Raw genomic sequence first — 25,482 nt, 5'->3', positions numbered from 1 at the left:
GTATTGATGCTTACTTTCGTTTTATATAATTTCTGACTTTTTCAAATTATAATGACCACAGACTTACTCACGTTTGTTAAACTTCCATACTTACGAAATTTTCGTATAGTCACTTCAAGTTATTTTCGTTAACTGTCTAAATAAGCAGGTCAAAAAAAATATGCATTATCTTCCACATTCGAAAACTTTTTTACTCCTCTTAATCCCTCTGATCAGTACAAAAAGCGAACTTTACATAAAAACTGAAATATTGGTACCATGATATAAAAGTATATGAACTTAATTCCTCAAGTTCATATGATGTTATAATTTTGCATAAGCTTATTAAATAGTGTGTATTATACATAGATTAGTAAAGATTACTCACTCCTAACTAGAGAATGTACCCAGTTTTGAGAATTGAAATACTTGCGTAAAAAAGTTTTGCCACGTCCCCGTGCTAAAATATCCCTAAAATATTTGAAATAATTATTTATTTATTATGTAAATTCATGTAAATTACGCAGTATTAGTTATTTATTCGTAAATTTTCTCTAAAAATGTTTTTATTTGTCAAGAATTCAAAAAAAGAACTTACGATAATAAGCCATTTGTGGCTTCATACAATTTCAAGGCGGCGAAGTATCTTTACCAATCTATGGTATTATATTAAAGATTTATTAATCATATAATTTTACAAGCAAACTAAATTGTCTTAAACAGCTGCTATAGTTATAAAACTACGAACATGTTATGTACATAATATACACACCACACATGCCACCACTCATACCAAGGTATAGCTCCATGTCCGCGAAGAGCGAATTTATTTCATATGAAATACGAAAGGCATTTTGCGCTGGATATCGAATATTTGGACAAGGGCTGGCTGTCGGCTGAAGGCTCGGTAATAACCGGAATGCACACGACAGGCCAGACAGCCGTATGTGCCTGACGCCGGATATTTTTCCAACATATTTTCGCTTTACAATGTTATGTTATGTGTTTTCGAATAGTGTATTTCGATGTTATGACATGCTTTAAATTATAACTTAAACACCTATATTATTTTATTTATAATATACTCGTAGGTAATTGGGTACTCATGATATGGTGTTTCTTTAAGTAGGTATTGCCTATTGTGGATCGTGGTCACGGCATTTTGTGAAACTGATAAATTTCGCTATAATATCAATTTAAAATTATTTACAATTCATGATTCGATTCCGGAGGGCCCATCCTCACTTATTTATGCCTAATAAAAACAACATCGTTTAGTACTGCTGTGTTCTGGATTGAAGAATGTAGTAAACATGGTCCGTTTGCCTCTTAAATAATAAACAGCCCGAACAAAATTGGAGGATGATCTTTATCCATTTATAAACTAAAAGGGAGTACAAAAAGTTACCCAAGTATTAATTTAGCAAAGTTTCTAGATTGCACTAAAATGGGACGACCAAGACTTGGCTAAGTAATTCCTAAAGTATTTAAAACTTTGTCCGATAGGTTTTAGTACTAAAGTTGTTATTGTATAACTTGCCACCTGCCGCCTACGCTCTAAGGTACCTCCATTTAACTTAGTTAAGATTTAGCAAAATTATTCCTATATTCCTAAGTAGGAACTATATTAAAATAATATATAGGTTGGTACTATTTTATTTTTGGCACAAATACCTCTGATTTTTCAAGTTATGTGCAAACCTGCATACCTGAGAGATTTAAAAAAAAATCTCAAAGACTTGCGAAGTCTACCAATACGCACTTGGCCAGCGCGGTGGACTATGGCCTTATCCTTCTCATTATGAGAGGAGACCCGTGCCCAGCAGTGGGACGTTAATAGGTTGATGATGATGACTATTTTATCTACTTTTATTTTTTTATTTTTAAGGTGGTAGAACCCTTTGTGATTCGACTGCGGCGGCATTACCACCACACCTATTTCTGCCTCATAACAGTATTGTTAAGCGTGGTAAGAGTGACATACTTTTCGACGTGTTTCAGCTTAGTACTCCGCCAGCGTTGCCACTTACCATCAGGTGGACTGCATGCTCTTCTTATATTATTACATTATAAAAAACTACTAGGCATGGAACTTATCAATTGAAAATAATGGTCACAGCCTTATCCTTATCCTTACTCCTTACTAATATTATAAAAACGAAAGTAACTCTGTCTGTCTGGTTGTCTCTTCTTCACGCCCAAACCACTGAACCGATTTTAATGAAATTTTGTACAAAGATAGTCTGAACCCGAGAAAGGACATAGGATAGTTTTTATCCTGGAAATCCCACGGGAACTAGGAATGGCGTTCTAAGATCACCAAACGAACCAGACCAAAAAAATCGATATTTCGATATTTTAATCGATATTAGTGAGGATTGAATCGTAAACTATGCAGTTGATCTTTAGCAAAGTTGTTGTCTATCAACCCACGAAGGTTTCAGAGTTGGTAGGACCAATTTTCGCCAGATGGAGCCACTGTCATTCCAATGAAGGTACGAATTTTCAGTTTTATGTATGTTAGTATGTCATATTATTTTCTTTTAAACGCAGGCGAAGCCGCGGGCAAAAACTAGTTTATATTATATATTCAGTAGCATTGATACCTGCGCAAGTACTTTCTTAAATCGCTTCCTATTATTACTTTTTCTATATTATCAGGCAGGCAAAGAAGAATAATCATTCAACATGGACATATAAATGAATAAAACCGAGTTCCACTTAACTGGTTCCCACGTACAAAATCTCACGTTCCAAATTGTTTGTTCGATAGGGACTCTTAACGTGGCAACTGTTTCTATGTTTTTGTTTTCGAGTGTACAATAAGTTGGGAATATTTCATTTTGTTACTATATTTTATTCGTGTATACAGTTATTATGGAAAATTCAGGACAACCGCCCGCGGCTATCGGCGTCCGTAGAGAACCTTCAACGGACCCAGTAAAGGCGCAAGGAATATTGTGCGTAGAAACTGTAATTTTATAACTCGCGTATTATTTTGAGTTGCCTACTCGTATGTAGGCACTTATTGGGTAGACAATTTATAACTTCGTAAGATATGCAAGTACCTATGTAGTCACGCGAAATTCTTTATTGTTAATATAGTGTAAATATATGAATAAAAAATTGCCCGTGCCTAACGGAAATTAACGCGCATACTAATAATCGATTTAACCAATTTTGCCTACTATGGTTCGTGGCAGATTTTCTAGACATTAAATTTCAAATTTTAAATGTTGATGTTCAAAAATTGGTTAAGGTTTAATATTAATAACGCGTTAGGGTAATGCGCCTGTGATTACTTTAACACTATAACAACGATATGAAACACCTCTTTTAAATTTATTAACGCAATCCGTATTATTGTACTTAATGAAGAAGGATGACTAACTGAACCTAGAAACCACAAAAATATTTGCCATATTAGCAAAGGTTAAAATTAAACGATCATTAAAATCTACTTACATGCGAGGTTAACATAATGTTTCTATTAGAGGCGGATATTTACGAGTAGGTAGGTATACTGGCTTAAATAGAGATTGGGTCGAGGACTATCAGGCAGCCCGTCTGCATCGTATAGGTATAAAAATAAAAAGAAACTTGTTTGTGCGTTTATCACCCTTTAGTTGAAAGTACCTCCTAATTAAGCTTCGTGTTGAATCTAATGTGGTTCTAGATCCAAATAGAGGTAGGTATAAAATAAGATTCCTGCAAAATGATTATTCTGGACTCAGAATAAATAATAGATGAATAATAATGACTATTATTGATTGTACCATCTTGTAACCAAGTTGAGAACTAAGGTAAGAACTAAGTCATAGCCCTTTACCACTTTTGAGAAAAAAATATTATTACCTATATTTATGTTTTTCAGGAATGCGGTGACGCGAAAAAGCAAACAAGCTGCTCGGCTGTGGCCACAAAGATGGAGTTTTTATAATTATATTCGTGACATTCAAGAAGAGGAAGCCCAAAAATTAGGTATAACATTGTAGATAAATAACTAATTCTTTATTTAAAGATAAGGTATGGACTAAATTTCGATAACTGAATAGTCAAACAAAATAAGATAGCTATAATAGAAATCCTGTATCCAAATTCTCTTGCAAATCCAAATTTTATTTCGTATCCGCCTTACAAGTTATGACTTATTTTAGAATAATAATATTAATTGTGTATTACTTTTCATATTTTTTATTAAAAATCCAGACACTTTCCTTGAAAACAGGGTTTAAACTTGACGAGTATCGAGCAGGACTTCGCTCGGTGAGCTGCCAGCCAGAGAAGGATCCCTGTCCTGTTGTAATTGATCCTTCTCCAACAGCTTTTCCTACAACGACTGCAGGTATAAGGTCTAACTGCATACTCATATTGTTATAAGAAAATGAGTATGCAGTTAGATGCATAAATTTCATTCCAAATGCATTACTACAGGCACGCCTGATCCAAGTGTAGGTAAGTGACTTGCCACTATTGGTTTACAATAGTACTGTCAAGATAACCGGGGCGTTTGGGTAGATCGGTGTAGATACAGGCTGACTTATATAAATATGAGGCGACCCTCTAAGTCCTCAGGAGTTGCAACATATCTATAATCGGGTTCAGGCAGAATGTGTTATTTAGAGTCACATTTGTCTTTGGACTGTAGTGAACACTTACCATCAGGTGAACTACACACAGGTGAAATTATTAAGAAACAAATTTTATTAGTAACTTACAATTCAACTTTAAATTAAACTAAATATAGGTACAAGAACATTTATTTTGATGTTTTCATGTAGTTACTTAGGTACTTTATCAAGACTACTATCTTAAGAATGTGAGAATGTAAGTATTGGTTTTTCCAGGCATGATTGGCTATCGATCAAAATGTGCGTTAGAGCGATACGGTCGACTTGTGAAGACCTCACGAGACTACCCAATGCGGCCACCACTACCTCCGGATCAAATCTACGATCCTTACAAGCAAACGTTAATATTTCTAGGGTATGGTCATTAATTAACTTTTGTAATTTCTTTGATTAAAAACAAGATTTTTGTATATTGTTAGGTATAATATTTTCAAAAATCTTGTTTATTGTTCATCAGCAACTGTTATGTTGTGTGTATGTAAATTATCAGAACGAAATGCAAAGGAACATACACGGAACAATAAAAACTAGGGGATGTCAATCTAAATCTAATATGGCGGTCATTTAAATGGTGGTACTAGAACCCTTTTCGTTCGACTTCGGCTCCACCAGCACCCCACCTATTTCTACCTAAGAATAGCAGTGTTAAGCGCTGCTGTGTTATGGTTTGAAGGGTTTGGTAAGGGAGATCATCTGTGGCAGACCTTAGGTAGGAATCTAAACCTATCTGGGGTTGATTACAGATGTCCGTGGACGGCAGTAGCCACTTACTAACAGATGGATTGCATGCTCGTCGGCTACTCATATATTTACATCAAAATATATGAGTAGCAGACGTAATAAAATAAATTTAATTTAAAAACTAAAACCACGCTAAAATCACACAAGGAAATCGTTAATTTTGGCTCCTAACAATTCTTTGGAGAATGGAGTAAAATTATTAAAATCGTGTATTGTCATCGGTTCTAGATATATGTTCAAAATTTTAAATTAATCGGACCGTTCAAAGTGGGTAAAAATCGAGTTCAAATATTCCGTTACATACGTACTAAAGCTAGTAGGTCGTACGTAGGTCGAGCTAATAAAAGCATGGTAAAAATAATAACAAAACATGTATTTTTGTCCAGGGGAGGTGCCGGTGACCCGATATCGTATAAGCTGCCGCCAGCGCGCTGCGAGGTGACGGACGACATGTGGGCGCGGCCGCAGCAACTCGATGTCACACCCTTTGACTTACACTCACACTGTCCCTCAGACTGAGCTCCAAACAATATATTTTTGGGATCTTTCACTTTCATTCGATGGGTGGTGGTTCGATTACAAAGTGTAACTTGTGTGTATAAAAACAAAAAGAAATGTATAATATATATTTCCAACACAAAAAAACTATACACCGATCTATTCCCTGGCGTCGCGCTACGACACTGGTCCATTGAGTTTTTTCATCACATTGAATAAAGTTCTTAGGAAAGTTAAATTACAGTGTTCCTTTCCTTATCTTTTGATGTCATTCTACAGTATGGAGATTGTTAAAACTTATTTAGAAACATTCTAATCGCTTAAAATACATTGATTTATCAGAGTAATTCACTACACATTATTTTTCACCTAAGACATAGATAATTTTTGTGAATAAATGCGTACACGTACGATTAAAGAACAATGAACTATATCACTACATACGAATAGTATTTAAAGTACTTGTTTATATTGTGCAAATACCAAACAAGCATCCGACTACATACATAATTATATGTACTGCCGCCGACGGACATCTGTAATCAATGCCTCATAGGAATGGTCGAACCTCGAAATGTTATACCATGTCACATAAAGTTTTAACACTTGGAGGCGGTAGTTAAGGGAGTAGAGTATGTGAGGTTGACCTCAGATAAGACTAATCCTATTTGGGGTTTATTACCGATATCTATGGGCGATAGTTGATGACAATGATTAGATTGCCAACTTGCTTGCTTCCTAGTTCTATAATATATTATACGAAAAATACAATATTTAAGTCGGATTATAAGGAAAAATGTTTAATGTTTTAAATATAACATACTACTATATGTTCTTATTAGTCTATATATTCGGTCTTTTTGATGGTAACACTGGGGGCAATCGAGAAACTATGTTTTCCGGTAATATTTCTATTGAAACGGCTTCGTCATCTGCGATCCAGTGAAATCCTCCTAAGTACTGAAAATAAAAAATATATTGCATTACATAACATTTTCTTTTTAAATAATATAGGAGTAGCAGACGAACATGCAGTCCACCTGATGGTAAGTGGCTATTGCCGCCCATGGACATCTGTAATCAACCCGGATAGGATCAGATATTCCTATCTGAGGTCGGCCACAGATGCGCCGCTACCCCTGAGGACTAAGCTGAAACGCCTCGGAAAAGTATGTCATAATAACGTACAGTGCATTCTATTGTAATAACGAAACAAATGCTTATAAATTTGTTTGAAAATAAAGTTTCATTGATAGTTGATATTATATGTTTCTTCTAATTTCTTTCGTGAAAAACCTTTTAAACTTTTAGTTTTCAATATTAGCCTGACTAACCAGTCAGGCTAATACTGAAAACTATGAAAGCAAATTAGTCAAACTTTGCAAAAACAAAATGGAATACGGGCTACTTTTTATATCAAAAAGATTAAGATTTCTACTTTAAATCGTAACCTGAAATGCCATGTATCAAAGAAGGTTGTGAATGCCAGCTGGCATACATGAGGTGACAATCGCAGTCCTCGAAAGCGGCACCGAATCTGTGATCGACTTTAGGTAGATCTTCTGTTATATATGGAGGATGAACTGTATGCTCTTCTGCCACTTCTATCTTAAAAAAACAAAATGTTGAATATAATATTTTTGTAAAACATATACATACCTTAACTGGAATAATAATAGTTAGCTCTGTATCAGGATTTGAAGATTGCTTCTTCTTTTTAGGTGTCGGTCCTTCATTGTTATCCTGTAAAATGTAAACAAATAAGTATAGTTTTCTATAAGTGGATTTGTTGTACTTTGACTATAATAATATTGAAAGTTTCGGGTGCAGTGGCGGACTATATGGCGCCAGGGGCAGTCTGCCTTGGGTCTACAGTCCTGGGGGGTCAACAACAAAGATGTCAATCCTTCCAAACTAAAAAGTAATACATTGTCGTAGAAAATAAATAATTGGCCAAGTGCAAGTCGAACTCGCATTCGGAATGTTCTGTATTACCAAATTTTTAATTTTTTTAGTGGTTCCGAAAATTTGAACTGCCTACCTATTATGGTTCAATAAATAAAGCGAAATACTTCGAAAAATAGCTCGGTAAAAATTTTAAGCATCTATCTATTATGGTTCAGGAAATAGCGCTTTGTGACAGACGAATAGACAGTAGAATCTTAGTAATAGGGTTTCGTTTTTACCCTTTTGTGTACGAAATCCTAAAAATGGTCGTCAGAACCAAACAAGCACTGAAATTTGTATAAAAATGTCTACAAGACATTTGTATAAGCTTGTAAAATAAACTAACTTTACACTAGGGGCCACTTTCAACATTCCGCACCGAGCCTTATTCAACTTTCCGCCCCGGGTCTCATTCAACATTCCATCCCGTACATCATTCAACATTCCAATCCGGGTCTCATTCAACTTTCCGCCCCGGGTCTCATTCAACACTCCGCCCCAGGCCCCATTCAACATTCCGCCCCGGGTCTCATTCAACTTTCCGCCCCGGGCTCATTCAACACTCCGCCCCAGGCCCCATTCAACATTCCGCCCCGGGCCTCAGTCAACACTCCGCCCCAGGCCCCATTCAACATTCCGCCCCGGGTCTCATTCAACTTTTCGCCCCGGGCTTCATTCAACACTCCATCCCGGACATCATTCAACATTCCAATCCGGGTCTCATTCAACTTTCCGCCCCGAGCGTCATTCAACACTCCACTCCGGGCCCCATTCAACATTCCGCCCCGGATCTCATTTAACTTTTCGTCCCGGGTTTCATTCAACATTCCTGGGCTTCCTATGCACTTAGTCCACAATGCCAGTGCGTACCTGTGCGTCGGGCAGCACCCACAGCGAGGTGTCGTCGTGCAGCGCCAGGGCGTTGCGGCGCGGCGCCAGCCCCGTCACGGCCGCCCGGCGCGATATCCAGCGGGCCGGCACCGCGCGCAGGCTCAGCCGCTTGTTGGCCAACGAGTACTCCACTATCTGGTAACGAAATATATTATGGAAACTAGGATTTGTTAGCGACTTCGTGCGACTTAATTATAGAAATAACTATAAATAACTAACTATGGATAACTAGATAACTAGACTTAATTATAGATAATACAAACGTTCGACCCCTATTTTACCCCTTAGGGGTTGAATTTTCAAAAGCCGCAAAATAGATGTTTCATAATTTTTGCTTAGTATGCCAAACACTAAATTTTTTTGTGTTTGCTCTAAGATTTACAGTTTTCGAACAAGGTTCTAACCTCTATTTTAACCCTTCAGGGGTACAATTTAAAGACAACTTTTCTTAGTGCTCACTTTTATGTATAAAAAATTACAACCGAGTATGCAGTCCACGTAACAGTAAATGGCCACTGCCATTATTAATCTAACTAAAATAGAATTAGATTCATCTGATATAAATTATATGTACCTGGTATACAATGATAGCAGTGCCTCCAGAATCGATTATGTTGCTTTTTTTTCAATTGTAAATACAAATCACAAAAGTTAATTCGTTTTAACAGCCAAATAGATAAATATTAAATTCTAAAATTGACTGACACTACTTTATATTCATAATTGATGTGTTACCTTTTGATCCACATAAACAAAGACTAGAGTCTCCGTTTCACTGTTCACCATCATCGCACACGGCACACACCGGTACTTCGGCAGCGTGACGTAGTGTTCAAACTTCTTAGTGGTACGAATCCACACAGATATACAGCTGTCAGTGTCGGCCACTACCAGGTATGTTGCATTTGACGCCGTTTGCTTCGATACCACGAGGTGTAGGATTGACTTCTTCTTCAAGTCTGCAATTAATTTTATATTTACTCACTTTTGAATTGATTTCATTACTTTTCATTTAACATGAAATTATAATGTTATAATATTGGCAAGAATGATTTAACTGCGGACTATAACTGTGGATTTAACTATCCAAATCAATTGTGAATAAACAAACATATATGATAATAATATATAGATTATATACATATAAACAGAACCTCCTCTTTTGAAGTCATTAAAAAAATTAACAATTTTGGGATAGAAATAGGCTATGGTAACCCATACTACAAAATAATAAGAGTACCTTTTTATTTTGTGCCCATACACCCACATCAATCATAAAATGTAAATGAAAAATATTATAAATGTACTTACATTTATCAGTAGGTATAGTCTGTACCACAGTAGCGCCGGCCACAGGATCCACTTGCAGCACGTACACGACGCCGCCGCGGTGAGCGACCAACGTGTGCGAGTCCTCGGTGAACGCAACACGATCGCAAAACGACGATAACCCGTTGATTGAAACTTTTGTTACAGATACGTTGCATTGCTCTTCATCCTGTGAATTTTAATAAATACATTTTAACCTCTATAGGTACTAGTAGTTCATTAATAGTATGTCCCACTAGCTAAATCTAGATTAACAATGTGAAACTAACATCATTTGACTCTGGCAGTACTACTACACATATTTCTGCCTTACAACAACAGTGGATGGGCTGCTGTGTTCTGGGTGTTCGAACCTACTTTCAGAATTACCACAATAGGTATCTGTTCTCGACTAGGTCTGGATAGAACTTTTCAATCCTATCGAGAATTGATTGCTCATGTCCTAGGGCAGCAGTTCCCATTATTATGTGGACTGTTTGCGACTAGCATACTATACAAAAAAATATATATTTTAGGGATGTTTCAAAATAAATGATAACAACATAACTCATACTTACTGTCTCCAACCTAAGCATCCTAATGTCACTGTCGGTAGAATACACAACAAATTCTCCGCTTGGGGACAGATCACAACACCGTATCTGTTTGTGTCCTTTAGTCTGTATTGACACCAGTTTCACTGGTTTATCGGTCAGTTTCAGTGTGTGTGGATGTGGAATTTCATCTCCGTTCATATTGTTAATGGCAGATATCTCCGAGTCTTGCTCCAAAGTGGTTCTATCTGATCTTTGCCCATTTTCCTTCAGCCACAAGTTCTTATTGAATATAAGATCACCGCTATCACTTATTGCATTCAGACCCAATTTCCAAACTTCTAGATGATTTTTGTATCTGTAAGATATCAATAATTGTGTTTTGATTGTAGATTTTGGGAATATTCAAAGTAATATTACAACTTCTACAAAATTTTACAAATAATTGATAAAAATAATATCATAAACTCAGTAGATGAAAAAGAGTATAGAAAATAATTGAAAATTATGTTTTACATCAGCACATACAACTTCACACAAACTCAAAATTAACTCCAAATCTCTTTTGCTAACCTAAAGATTAAAATAATACTAAGGTACTAATAGAAGTAAAACTTCAAAACTTCAAGAAGTAACAATTTAAATAATTTTACTTTTAATTAACTATTAGCTATTTTTAACAGACTTCAAAAAAGGTGGTTCGGTATTATTTGAAAAACAGTGAATAGATACATACATACAGTTCTGTATCTGTACATAGCGGTTGATACATACATACAGTATGTATGTATCTATTTACTATTTTTCAAATAATACAGTATTGTATGTACATATATTCATGATTTGCTCAAAAACTACTCATCCAATTTGTATGGGGTTTTATTTATTATACAATACAATCTGGTTATATTTACCTTAAAAGCAGCAGCTTTTTCTGTGCACACACAATAGTCCTGGGTAATGGTATCATTGGTGGTATTCGCATCACCCACTTCGGTGGATAACTGGACATTACAAGATAGCCATCTATTCCAACTGATATGAGCTTATTGCCATGAAGTACTAGGGCCCTAAAATACAAAGTAAAAATAGAATTCAGAAATAAGATAAAAAAAATAGTTCAGAAAATTACTTAGTTTGCTATATATACATTCGCCTATGAAAACGATCAAACAGGTACATCGTGGCACTTTGCAACACCGCCCTGGAGTAACGTAAAAAATAAGATTGGGCAATATTGTATTATCATTTTCTCAATGTTTTCCATCATAGAAAATATATAATCTATCCATTTATTTCCATCATAATCACTATTTTATAACTGACATGGTAATAGGGTAATGTAAAGGGTTAGTATGTATGTCTGATTTCTTGGCATTCCTGCCAGCCCAAATGGCTTGATAGATTGTAAGATGTCAGGTCCTAAATTGCAGAAGTAATACATAGAGGCTATAATTTTAAGCAATTGATTTTTGGTTTTAACCAAGTTCAAAAAGGAGGTTCTGTATTCGACCCTGTAAGTTTGTCTGCAATTTTATAAAAATTGGGAGTTATATTTACATTCTTCATTGAAATAATAAATGATTTTATTACCTGACATCATGTTCATGAATGTTCCTCTGAACATTCTTTACCCACTGAGCTGTGGTCTGCTTGCCAGCGCTTTTGTTAACTTTAATGAAGTTAATTATAACAGGATCCATTCCGGTGCAATAAAGACTCTTCTCATCTTCTGACACCACAATAGACAGTATATCAGCTTTATGAGTGGTATATGATTCAATCTGAAAAACAATAAGATAAAAATGTATTTTTCTCTTATTATTCTAGATATTGATTACAATACTACTATGTAGCTGTATTAAAATGCTTGGTAGTGATACTATCATCAATATTTTGTTATTTACATAAATAAATGTTTATGATTTGCAATGAAAGAAATGGCTCAAAGAAACCTATATACCTACCTGCCCATAGCCTAAACTCTTCTTGCTCTGAAAGAAGACTTGAGCCCAGCAGTCTAACTAAGGAATTGAGGATAAAAACTCTCAGATACATAAACAAACATTTAACAATGTGATCAAGTACCTGTTCCCCAAGAGCGCTATCCCAGAAAGTCAACCTTCCGTGGCTGTCTCCGGAGACCACAACATTGTCAGAAAGAACAGCCAAGCACCATACTATAGTCTCCTTCCCTCGCCGTGTCACGGATATGCGACAAGTGGCATGACCTGTCTGCACATTCCACACCCTGATAGTGTCAACAGAACCTAATAAAATAAAAACTCTTGTAAGTGAGAATCTTATCAAAATATACATATACAGTCTTAGAGCACTGACAGGAATCAACTTTTTAAAGCTTGTTGCAATAATACAATTCGCAAATTATTTAAAGCAATAAAAAATAACATAAATTTTCGCAAAAATTTCCATGCATTTATTGTGAAGGTTATACAACAAGCCAGTCTATGCTCATCTACTCATATTTCAATACACACACACACTAAGATATAATCGAAAGAGACAGAGAGGGAATAGAGGACACAATATCTATGTTTTTATTAAAAGCCTTTTTGGTACTCAAACAGAAATTAAACGAGTTACAAGTTAATGTCTGAACTCATTTATAGCTAAGAGTGAGCCTACAGCACCCACACATATACTAGAATTTCTACTGATCAACACCTACTACAAGACGTTCTAGATAAGTACATAAAGTTTATAATAACCTGTGACTAATGTATTTCCCGATTTGTCAAATTTGCAACACATGATCCTGCCTTCTTGTTTATCAAATAGTTTGTTGTAAATTATTTCGTCATTTTCCACAGAATACATATTTACATAGCCCTGTTCAGTACCAACAGCTACGAGAGTGTTGGATGAGTTTACATCGAGGCACCAAGCAGCATAGCCTGTGAGGATTACTGTGGTTTTTATACTGTATGTTTCAAGATCCCACTCCACTAGTGCACCGCTTAGACCAGTCGCTAACAGTCTGTCGTTGACCCATCCTAGAGCCTCTACAGAACCGTCAGCAACGCCTGGGATAAATTTTAAGAGAAAGGGCGCGTAATTCAGATCCCATATTTCGATAGAAGCATCACGTCTGAAAAAAATGTATTTTTTATTGCCTATTCTTTTTAATCGTAAACATAATGATGTTAAATGTAATAAAGAAAATTTAAATTTGTTTTCTTACCTCGCCAAAGCCAGAAGTTTAGTAGTTTTATTGAATGAAACGCAGTTTATCGGCTCAGGCATTGGATTATAATATCGCACCCTATGTATTTTGGTCTCCATATTCACATATATTCATTAAAGTTCATACATAAAATAACTCAAGACCTAAAACAACATAAAACGAATGGAAACTATAAGGTTATATTGATTTTGATTATTGATTGACGGCATGACGGCTGACGTTCCATGTTCCTCCGGTAAAATGTCAAAACCTCGTTTTCAATTTATTTATATTTTTCAATATTGTAATAAATTAATAAAAGTATTAAAGTTAATGGCTTGATATTATCTTTAATTACATACCAAAGAATATATTATGCATACAAATTTAATAGAAACGAGAGAAAGGTATGCAAAGGCTCTATTTTTCAATAATCATTGCTTATTTACTAGAGACCAAACACGAGCAATTTATTTTGTCTATGACTTAGTTTTTTTCTCAGTCGTATGTGAACTGAGATCGTATTTTCGATCAAAGGAATTTGTGTAATAAATTGAGTAATTAACATATTGTGCTGGTGGATTATTTAATTTAATTATGGGAGACGGTCAGAGTGAAAATCAACCCCTTTTGAGGGACGGTAAGTGTTGAAGCGATATATGTTTTGACAGCTGATGATTCACGCAAATTTATTTGTATTTTTTGTTGCTAAACAATGCAATAAGATTAAAATTGGTAGAATAGTCGAACGAAATGTTTATATTGTGTAATCGTAGCCAGTTTTTCAGCGATTACATGAGCTTACCTGATAGTTACGTAGTACAATTAACATTAGTACGGTGTAGTCCGATCGAATTCATTGGTTTTCTTTGACAGAGGAGGTAAATGTCAGCACAATATCACCGATCGGTCCCGACGAGCTTCCACCACCCTACCAGCAAGCGGGAATGCCGATGGTAACATGTCGCGTTTGTCAAGCTATGATAGATATATCTGGCAAGAGAGAGCAGCATGTTGTAAAATGCTCAGAGTGCAATGAAGCCACTGTAAGTATTGTATACTCTTAAGATATCACACTCTTCTGTTATTTTCTTAGAAAAATGTGTATTACTCAAACATACTCTTTATCTGATAAATGTCAAGGAATCATTGACACTACACCGAGAACACCTATTTATTTTTTAGATTCATGTCTGGCCAGGAATGAACAAGTCAACAACTTCTCTGATCAATATGATAACTCGTACCTTATAAATTGAACTCTGGCTAAAAATAATGGTGATAGTGTACATTAAAGAATAAAGAAAAGGCCTATGTATATTATCTTTTTAAATATGTATATAAGTGTACTTATTTAGAGTAAATAAAAGAAGTTTAAGTCCTCTGTAGTAAACATGCTTAAAGAAATGACAGGTATAAATATAAGGAATGAGATAATATTGAAGAATTTTAACATTTTCAAAGCAGGTTTTAGGCTTCTAAATTATGCCTGAGAAGTAGATCAACTCTGTAAATTTTATATCTTTGTGTTATAATATATTTATATTTTGAATGATTGTAAATATCTCTGATGTACAAGGTGGTCATAAGTTTTACAGATTTTAAACATTATTTGTAGTTACATATAATATTGAAGTTAAGAATAAATGAAGTTCATTGGCATGATCTTAGACAATTGCATACTCGTCAGATGTTCAGCACGAAGGAAACACAATTATCAAATTTTCCAAACAGTTGTATATTGGGAAACTGTTTTTCGATTTTTATTTTATTACTTTCGAGTAGCATGACTTGCAGCTTCAGAGTAGCTTTGGACTTGCAGTTTCCTGATAGTAAGTGCCTACTGTTGCCTAGGGATATCTGTGACCAACTCGATACAGAAAAGCTTCTACCTGACACTCATCACCAATGTGTCACTCCTGAAGACTGAGATGGTTTACTCAAATGTAAGTAAGCCAGTGGTCACACCTTAACACCGAAACATGCTTCAAACTAGTACTGGGTGTAGTGGTGGTACCTCATCCGTTGAATCATACACGCTGTACTCATAATCTCCCATATATTTAATTGTAGCCAATAAGGAACGCGCCCCCGGGCAAGAAGTACGTGCGGTGCCCGTGCAACTGCCTGCTGATCTGCAAGTCGTCGTCGCAGCGCATCGCGTGCCCGCGGGCGGACTGCAAGCGCATCATCAACTTGGCGCCGTCGCCCGTCACGCCGCCCGTGCCCCCGCTGCCGGGCATGTGCAGGGTCATCTGCGCGCATTGCCAGGATACTTTTCTCGTATGTGTCATCATCATCAACAACAACAACCCATTAGGGTCCGTTCACACCGACCAGCTCTTTTGTACCGAATGTGCACTTCTTTTGTCATTAAGAATGCTTGAACGCGCTTCATGTGAAATAATAAGAGAAGCCGACTGGCTCTGACTGCGTGCTCATATCGCTCGCGCAGCCGATCGGCTCCGAATGCGAATGCACCCGCTTTCAGATCTTTACTAGCCGGTCTATGTGAAATAGTTGGCAGCTCCGCTTCGGCCAATTCCATCTGGTCTGTGTGAAAAGAAAAATGCAAGCCGATGTTCTTCGAGCCGGTCTGTGTGAACGGACCCTTTCTGTCCCACTGCTGGCACGGGTCTCCTCTCATAATGAGAAGGATTAGGCCATAATCCACCGCGCTAGCCAAGTGCGTATTAACTAGCCTTTGAGATTTTTTTTTTATAAATCTCAGATATGCAAGTTTCCTCACAATGCTTTCCTTCACCATTTAGCAAGTGATAAATAATTTCTAAATTAATTTCGTATGTATACCACTTGATTATCGTAAAGAGTTTCCCTACAATAGCTTAAAGATACAAATCGAGGCAAAGGTGTCAGTCTACCTGTGAAGTTCATTTCATGAAAAAACCATTTTAGAGAAGCCCAGAAGTAGACTAATAATGACTGTAATATAGATATGTTTTATTAGATTTTATGTTTCACTCTATAAAAAGATGATTTTTATAAAGTAAATTCTTTTGGTTTGTAAGCAAAAGCGATTATGGCCACACTGGTAGAGAGATAAAAACTGCCCTGTCTGATGAAGGATTGTTGTTGTTTTAACTGTTCTACAACAGGAATATTATGATTAATCTCATATCCTTTAATCCGGTAGACCATTTGAGATTAAGTTCACCTAGGTTAAGACCTATCTAAATTAGCTTACAGGCAACTTTACGTTATAACACAACATTCACACTTTTCTCTTTATGGCTGGATTGGCTGTATGTTTAAAAACAATATATATTACTTGTCATAGTACTTAACGCATATTAGATAATGCGCCAACCAAGGTTAATTCACCCGCTCTGAATATTTTTATAATAATTAACATAATTTCAATGAAATATATGCATATAATATGCATATTCCTATGTTGCATAGTAGCACATGGTATCTTTGTCAAACATATCAGGTGTACTCTGTCCTACCTAAAACCCTTTTATTATCTTTTACACCATGTAGACCACGGGACAAACACCATTTTCTATTGTCTGTTGATATGTTATATTGTTTGTTATCAGGAAACAGAATAAGTGTACAGTTTGTGTGTAGATGTGTTAATTGTGAACGAAATGTCTCATTTATTCTAAACTATTTTAAACTATACGTAACATTAGTCTAATTAACATGATCACTACTACTTATAGACCTGTATGGCCTAGCAACGCACCTGTGGTCGACCTTAGTACGTCCGCTAGAACGAACGCGGGTGCATGCGCACTTTTTTGTTTTCAAAAATAGTATAGGCAGAGCCAAAAGCGTGTGCGACGGGTTTAAAAGCGCCGTGTGCAGCGACCGCCTGTCCCCAAATTGATTCTGAAAATCGGTTGAGTGTTACCACTACATACCACGGATTGCAGCAAGGCTCAGGCCCTCCGAAACGAAAGCCTGTTTTGTAAACACCGTCAGTTTTAAGGACGCCCTTAGGACTCCAACTCGTATCTAGTATTGACAACAATGCCATTCACCGTCGGTGGACCATACTCGTTGACTACTTGTATATTATAAAAAAGTTTGAAAAACACCATTTTTGTCCTTTGAACTTGCATAGATATTCAAGTGCATAGATATGGTCAGAATTTGTTGTTTATTCATCGCGGTGTCAGTCAAGGCCGCTACAATGATCTACATCGCTTCAATGATGCTACAAGTACCGACGGAAGTGAGTGCGTCGATCCCTCTAACTCACTAGGTCTGCGAGTAGTACGTTTGTGTCGCAATTGCAATAAATAGTCCTTCACCATGACCTATTACTTCATAGTATTATAACTATGATAATAATAAAAAAAAAACAAAGAATAAGATGTGATATAAAATTGAGATTCATTATACTTTCAAATAAAATATGAGTATAAAATACTGCACTGTTGGCCCTGTTCATTAAAATATCAATAAGAGCGAATGACTTTTGAAATGAGCGATGAATATTTGCTCAGTCCAAATAAACAATATCTAATTGATTTCCTTCGTGGAACATAGACACAATATAAAGGTATGACGTCAGTAGGACGCCATTACACCTACAAAATTATTATTTAAAAACCCCTCTATCAAAATGGCCATTGTCATTTTTCTGTAAAATGTCTAGAAAAAAATGTTCCCAGATTTTGTTTGACAATAAGTTACAGAAACAAAGCTGTACATTTGCGATGATAATTCTTACTATGTTTAAAGCTGGTAGAACCCTTTGAGGTTTGACTCCAAAATCATTACTGCCACACTGTCTAAGAACAGCAGTGTTAACAATAAAATTGCGTCCTCTTATTTTTTGCAATCTTAACTGTAACTTTTCAATGGACTATTTGGCAAACTTCAAAATTTGTTAACTTAGTTACCTAATCATTAACGATAGTTGAAAAAGGAAAATGACAAATGGCACTCGGGGACAATAACCAGTTATTGAGCTGGAGCCTGTTTGCTATTCGCTCGCGGGATGGTCTCCTCAGTTATTCAAAATGTTCTATCAAAGGTTACATCAATAACAACAAATGAAATCGTTATTTTAATGTAATACTTTGAAGGTGTTACTTGATAATTACTATCTACGAATTTTGAACTGGCTTAACCAGAAAACCATTAAATAAGAAATCACTAAACTTCCTTGAAACCAAGGTAGTTTCTTGAACTTTCATCTATGTAAAAATATGAACATCAAATGTCGTCTAATGCATGACATGTGTAGATTCAATTGGTCTGTTACTAGTTAACTGTCTTTAAATACAATAATAGCAAAAAAATGGTGATTTATTTTTGTTACATGATATATCTTGTTTTTTATTAATCTTGCAAATCAATTTTAAGTATACACACTAATGGTTTGAATACAAATTCAACCTATCAGTATTCTATTGTCGGGCACCAGTCGCCTCTCTGGGGGGGTTTTATAACATTGTTTTTCGTTGTCCTTATAGCAGTGATTAATTTGAAATACGCACATAACTTGAAATATAGAGGTCCCTGGGATTTGAACCTCGGAAGTTCCGATCGAGAGGCCGATTTTCAACCACTAGACCTAGACCATGACTACTATAGTGCCACTCATTGCATATAATTATTTTAAGCTATTTAATCTGTATTTAATAACTTTTAATGAAAATCTTGGCTAAAAGGCTCATTATAAAAATATAACTTTCTATGTAATCAAATTTGTATATGACTCATAAATATAATATGTTAGCTCGTATCGACGGTATTATCGGTCAAACTTGTTTTCTTTACAGTTTTAATGATTACACATGTATTAAGGACAGGCTCGCTAGCGACTTGATTAATCTAAACAGTCGTTGCGCAATATTACCAAAATAAGATGTTTTGAGGTTCACTGAAGGGTCTTATTTTAAAAATTAAACATTTAGCAACTACAGCAGTCCTAAACACAGACGGCAACAGGCAACCCTAGAGGGTATATTTATTAAATAGTCATATAAAAGAAAACAATAAACAATAATTGCTGTTATAAAGCACGAATATATCTATCCTTTGATGAGAAAGACCATGAAGCTATATTCATATAGCTGTATATTTTGTGTTATGCCCTTATATTGGTTTAGAGTAGTTTCTTTAATTTTTAAACGCCAATAAGCGTTGGTAACATCAGACCTTCAGAAGGTTTAGTTTATCCGAAAAAGCGATACACAGAACATGCTTGCCAGAAATAAAATTGACCAAGTTCGTTATTGCTCTTTGTTACTGAACCCTGAATTGCGTGTGGATGCACTTAATACTTATACTTTGGTTTAATTAATAAAAATATGACTTTTCTTCTTAAAATAACATATCAACATTTCAGTATCAGCAGCTGAAGAACGCTCCGGTGCGATGCCCCCATTGCCGCAAGGTGTCGTCCGTCGGCTACCGGATGGCTCGTCTCCGGGGCACCATATTCGCCGTGCTCGCGGTGATCTTCCTCGCGATCGCCCTGGGGGTCACCCTCGGCACCATCTCCGCGGCCCAAACCCACGGGCGAGGTGTCTACGTGGCGTACGCTATAGCATTCGTCATCGCCTTCCTCCTAGGCAGCCGGGCTATATACTACTTCGCGATGAAAGTAAGTGAAATCGAGGGACCGATGTAATGTCTGGCTGAACGCCGCTCGGCTTTGTGATAGTATGACTAGGAAATATAAAATAACTCGATTCCATATTGCATTATATATACACACATAGTAAACATAGTTTTAAGGTTTCTAGCAGGCATGCCACTGACGTTTGGCGATAGGTGATTGTGATACTTTTCGAAAGCTAGATGTATTGATCAAATATGTCGCATACATTTGAGCGCCGGTCGCAATTACTTTACAATTACTGAATTTGAACGCGAAAATGCGACGTAGCGATTAATAAAGTCGCATAAACGCAAGTTTACCGCAGACCGTATGCAGCAAGTCCACAAAAAATGATGCAGCATCGATGCCAATCGCCAAAACGCGAATCGCCGCTGAAAGCAGCTCGTCTGCTAGAACCGTATAATAAATAAATTGTGTAACCATTTAAATAGAAGACTATGTTACTATTTCGAATGCTTATTGACGATGTCAACGGTGTTTACATGTTATGGTAGAGATATTTTGTATCTTTATTTTTTTATCCTTGATATGAATAATTGCAGGTCATTGATTCAAAATTGCATTCCTTATTACGACTAATATAACTTGAATTGCTTTATGACCAGGCTTCGAATATGAAGTAAATGGCTATATTGCGAACGTACTGTAGTAATAAGCCGTTGTTTGAAAAGGCCCTTCAGTGTGCAAGAGTGACTGCTACATCTTGTTGTATTACAATTTGTTCGAGTATCATATTCGTTAATTTATGTATTAAATATAACGTTATAACCCCGAGGCGACATTTATGAACGACTGTCAATGGTATTTTGCTTGTATGAAAATACTCGATACAACAAAATATGGCTTGTATTTATGCGCCTATATAGCTAGTCGTGTCAAAAAAATGTTTTCTTATGGTATGAATGTTATTTGTATATCGAATAATGGGTTTAATATTTTTAATTAAGATTCAACGCAGATGAAGTTTGTCAATATTAGAAACAAACTAATTTGTTCTATATTTATTTCATCTGGTGGAATTTACATGCTAAATATTGTTTTTTATAGTAAGTTGGTGGTAATGTCGGCGCTGGCGTAAACCTTATGATTGAAATTGAAGTCTATTTTTTTAAGGGCTAACATACACTAAGTCTTGAAAATTATGTATGAGAGTATTGCCAATTTTAACAAATATGACCAAATTAGACTAATGTAATTCATACGATATATTACAACGCCGATATTACCTCAACACACCTTATTTATTCTACATACCTATTTATTATCTTATTTATGTCCGCTCATGGTTGTAAAATCAATTATCTATATTGTATATTACCTTAATTTGTACAATATGGATAACACACGATGTGGTGTAACGGAAAGTATAATAGAATGAGTAATTTCCGATGCGGTGACTAGTGCAAGTTCATTAATTACCTACGAACTGTTTACAGTTCATAGAGCGATATTACTGACATCATAACGAGTACAGGGACGCATCTATTGTCACGACACACGAATAGCTAATAAACCGACTAATTTATAATGCAAGCTCATATATGGGAATTTTTCAACATTATGTACAACTCCATTATTCGTATTATACATGTGAGTACTAATGCAAGAAAATATAGCCTGTTAATTTTGATATTAACGCTTAAATTATTCGCACATTCAAAGTAGTGTAGCTAATCACGGGATCTTTCAGGTTTTCGGTCACATTAGGAAGCCAGGGAATTATTTAGAAAATTAATACAAAAAAGCATAATAAAATTGATAATAGGTGTAGGCAAGTACCGAAAAAAATAAAAAAAGTAATAATAACAAAAGAAGGTTCTCAGAAAGTATTGTATGTGTCAAAACAAATTTGCGTACGAGTAAATTAAAATGTGTTGACAGTTGCGAACCAAGCCCGGGTCATAAAAGCAACTAAAAATATTTATTTATTATCCATAATATTTTTAGAGCTGCTTAATAGGACCATTGGATATAACATTAACATAATGCATGAAAATTTCATAGTTTATCCAATAATATATTATCTTTATTCAGTATGTTGTTATTAGCGTCATTTTTATAACATTAAATAACTACGTAGATTAAAAATAAAAAAAAATGAAATATAAAATATAAAAAGTCTATTAAAATTCACTTGTAATACAAATAAATTAATAATTAAATATTATATTCATTACGGCGTTCGCAGTGAGATTATTTCGCTTTATTTTTAGTAGTTACATGAATTTAAATATGTATTAGAATTATTAAAAAATACTTTTTATTTAGACAGGGTACCATCCTATACATTTATTTGTTCACACGGAAATTTTGTCTAGTAATATAAATAACAATATAATACAAAATGTTATAATATAATAATTGACATAACAGTCAAAATTAAAGACTAAACTTTGTACCTATATGTAATGTAAGAGGTGTGCTTTATATATACTGAAAAAAAAACAGCAGAACTTTCATTGTATTTTCTTTTTTCCATTTATCACGGGCTTCAAGCTCGCCGTTTTTCAATTTGTACGCAATAATTAACTATTTTTTAAAAAGCAAATTCCCCATACTCTATTATATATTTATTTGTTTACCATAATTATTTTATTGTTACATGTGTTTCATCAATACCGGATTCCTTTCAACAAATTTTGTAACAAACTACTACTAATATTTAGCTGGAAACTATCGCAAGGTTTTTGTATTGACGAATGACGACAAGACAAAGATCTTGTTTCCAAATCCCTAGTCTAGAAGTAGCTATAGATTCAAGAAATACGTTTATACGTTAGTAGATACATATATTAAATAAATACGTATATAGTGTAAGGCTTACCGCTATTTCTAATACCTAGATTAGGCTTAAGCATCGATAGCTCGCAAATTTCTAAAATCCGTGTGAAATACATTTTGACATAACATTTACATTTGCTACAAATACTAAATAATATTGAATCATGGCACATTTTTGATATTGTTAATTATTTGTTTTCGATTTTCGATAAAACGCTGCAGTGTTGACGGATACGGAGCAGCTCGTAATATATAGCGAATAATCGGCCAATATTTTCTTAATGTGGCTTGAGGGAAAATAGAAGCAACAACCAGATTACACATGCAACATACGGCGACATTTTGTAACGATTCAGTAAAGCGCTTGGCCATATCGCTACAAACGTGCGATTTTTCTGACCGACATCAGGTGGTATAGGGGTGTCGCGACAGTGTCGGGTAGTGGGCATCTTGCGATCATATCGCTACTGAATCGTTGCACAAAGCCACCGTGAGAACACATAAAGAGTACTACATTTTTTTCGGCTAGGAGCAGCTCCACTGATTTTTTCTTTTGTCTACTCAATATCTGAACAAACTGTTAGATCTGTCAGTATGAATGTACTATCAGTCAATATCGTTGTCAACTCCTTACTTGTTAACGATTTCCTATATTTTTATTTCGTTCAGTGTAGTTATGTAGTACCGTTTACAAAGTATTATCTGAAGTTGTGTTTATCAATCGAAACTTTAATTTCTTTTTATTTCAATTATTTGACACGTTTTCCTTTCAAATTGTTAGGGCTATGTCCAACTATTGATGGTGGCAGTTGCTTGGTAATTAATTTCAAACTGTTAGCGGGAAATATTTCAACTCGAAATCAGGCACCGAATGAATCCTGGGTAGCCGCCGTGGTGTGGTATATTTATTTATTATCCCCTTGAACAATGGAGGCGTTAGGCACCCGAATTAGCAAGCCAGAGGAAAGGGAGGGAATAGACAATGCATACAGATTATAAACAACTTGCAAAAGCTTTTGTCAATTGTCAACGATAATGTTTCATACATGCATTCGCTATAAATATTTTATTTGCTTTGATTTTAAGGAAATATAATGTAATCTCCACTAGTGAATTATTAATAAGAATTTATTGGTGTTATTAAATATAATTATATAATTTTAATTCGACACCGATTAAATAAATTTGGTTATGTATGTATTTTTTACTTCTGCCATTTATTTTGTTGAAATTTGTATAAAATTTAGTCTTATGTTATTTACTCTCTTAAGAACAAGTAAGTGCGCCCGATCTCTTCCGCCTATTTTTTGGGTGTTTTTGTGTGAAAGTAAAAAAATATATTCCATTCCCAAGCACGGTTAAGGTCCCATTTTCATGTACCTACATACTTTGAACGTGTCAGAATCATATTTTTCTATACAATATTATGACAGGTACGGCCCGTTGTCGTGTTACGGAAGATTATAAGTACGATACATTGTATGGAACAACATGATTTTGTTTTTCCATAGACCGTGTCTGACATTTCCAATGTCTATACATGTAAATGGCTCCTTACTCCGTATGAGATACATTTGTATCGTCAGAAAATTTTAAACCAAATATAAGGCATGATAACGATAATTATATCTGCTGCAATGAGTTTGTCTATACGTGGACCTTCTGTGTATAAGTTTATTTACAAAAAAAGATGCATTAAAAGTCAGATTTTTAATACAAATATAGGAACGGTAAAATTTTGTCAGGCGTACTTACTGGCAATTCAATATTTATTTACAGTTTATTACCTGTTGTGCCGAAATTTTGTAGCTTTACATGTTATTTATAGAATTGACAGGATTTGAGTTATAAAAATAGAAATTACTGAAATATTAAGATAAACTGTGAATATGTATTGTTTATGTGTAATCTTCATATATTCTAAGTACTTGACTATCATGTATTGTTGGTTAATGTGAATAAAGGATTGAGGGCGACATTTTGTGTATTTTTTTGTGATTGACCTGTTCTTAAACACTATTTGGCTCCAAAATCTTTGTTTCTCACGATTCCTTGTCCTTTTTCACGTTTTCACTTATCTCTTATAATGCAGAATTTTACAATATTTTGGTAACATTTTAAAATAATAAATAATTTGTCGACGTGAATTAAAATAACATGGCAGTATCGCTCCAATTAAATTTAAATAATGGCAGTTATTCGAAATAATATAATCTAATTTTTGCCTGCCAAAGATGCGGACCAAATTTCAATACCTGGTAGGTCAAATGTTGGATAGAATGATTTTATTAATAACGTTCATAAGAAAATATTAGACTAAAACCACACGACACAAAAACATATACGGTCAATTTGAAAAAA

At 35.1% G+C, this 25,482-nt stretch overlaps 3 protein-coding genes across 3 annotated transcripts; 2 read left to right on the top strand and 1 right to left on the bottom strand.

Moving 5' to 3' along the window:
• Positions 1-2,763: 2,763 nt before the first annotated feature.
• On the top strand, positions 2,764-5,911 carry LOC140755897 (uncharacterized). Its single transcript, XM_073091246.1, has 5 exons — positions 2,764-2,939; positions 3,854-3,960; positions 4,208-4,324; positions 4,827-4,965; positions 5,738-5,911. Exons 1-5 carry the CDS (start codon positions 2,857-2,859, stop codon positions 5,868-5,870), a joined length of 579 nt encoding a protein of 192 aa, XP_072947347.1. The 5' UTR covers positions 2,764-2,856; the 3' UTR covers positions 5,871-5,911.
• A 194-nt stretch (positions 5,912-6,105) lies between these two features.
• l(3)72Dn (UTP4 small subunit processome component l(3)72Dn) lies at positions 6,106-13,973 on the bottom strand. The gene is made up of 11 exons (XM_073091245.1): positions 13,752-13,973; positions 13,279-13,658; positions 12,638-12,819; positions 12,143-12,333; positions 11,464-11,619; positions 10,574-10,907; positions 9,999-10,185; positions 9,423-9,646; positions 8,667-8,822; positions 7,509-7,592; positions 6,106-6,809 (listed from the first exon to the last, which is right to left on the bottom strand). Exons 1-11 carry the CDS (start codon positions 13,850-13,852, stop codon positions 6,693-6,695), a joined length of 2,112 nt encoding a protein of 703 aa, XP_072947346.1. The 5' UTR covers positions 13,853-13,973; the 3' UTR covers positions 6,106-6,692.
• A 210-nt stretch (positions 13,974-14,183) lies between these two features.
• On the top strand, positions 14,184-25,097 carry LOC140756262 (type 1 phosphatidylinositol 4,5-bisphosphate 4-phosphatase). The gene is made up of 4 exons (XM_073091739.1): positions 14,184-14,373; positions 14,610-14,779; positions 15,807-16,016; positions 20,065-25,097. The coding sequence occupies exons 1-4, from the start codon at positions 14,331-14,333 to the stop codon at positions 20,347-20,349; spliced, it is 708 nt and encodes a 235-aa protein (XP_072947840.1). The 5' UTR covers positions 14,184-14,330; the 3' UTR covers positions 20,350-25,097.
• The last annotated feature ends 385 nt before the right edge of the window (positions 25,098-25,482 follow it).

This window comes from Epargyreus clarus, unplaced genomic scaffold (assembly GCF_041222505.1).
Source record: "Epargyreus clarus isolate Ecla_fem2 unplaced genomic scaffold, WU_Ecla_fem_2.2 ptg000034l, whole genome shotgun sequence".
In the NCBI taxonomy this organism is placed as follows: domain Eukaryota; kingdom Metazoa; phylum Arthropoda; class Insecta; order Lepidoptera; family Hesperiidae; genus Epargyreus; species Epargyreus clarus.
The sequence above is the reverse complement of the archived record's forward strand: the minus strand, read 5'-3'. Positions and strand labels throughout refer to the sequence as shown.

What these genes read in the sequence shown, in the direction of transcription:
- LOC140755897 (XM_073091246.1), top strand. Translation starts at nt 2,857, where the DNA reads ATGGAAAATTCAGGACAACCGCCCGCGGCTATCGGCGTCCGTAGAGAA. An exon ending in GTAAAGGCGCAAGGAATATT is followed by an intron (nt 2,940 to 3,853) that starts GTGCGTAGAAAC and finishes TATGTTTTTCAG; the next exon opens with GAATGCGGTGACGCGAAAAA. An exon ending in TTTTCCTACAACGACTGCAG is followed by an intron (nt 4,325 to 4,826) that starts GTATAAGGTCTA and finishes TGGTTTTTCCAG; the next exon opens with GCATGATTGGCTATCGATCA.
- LOC140756262 (XM_073091739.1), top strand. Translation starts at nt 14,331, where the DNA reads ATGGGAGACGGTCAGAGTGAAAATCAACCCCTTTTGAGGGACG. An exon ending in TCAACCCCTTTTGAGGGACG is followed by an intron (nt 14,374 to 14,609) that starts GTAAGTGTTGAA and finishes TTTCTTTGACAG; the next exon opens with AGGAGGTAAATGTCAGCACA. An exon ending in ATTGCCAGGATACTTTTCTC is followed by an intron (nt 16,017 to 20,064) that starts GTATGTGTCATC and finishes TCAACATTTCAG; the next exon opens with TATCAGCAGCTGAAGAACGC.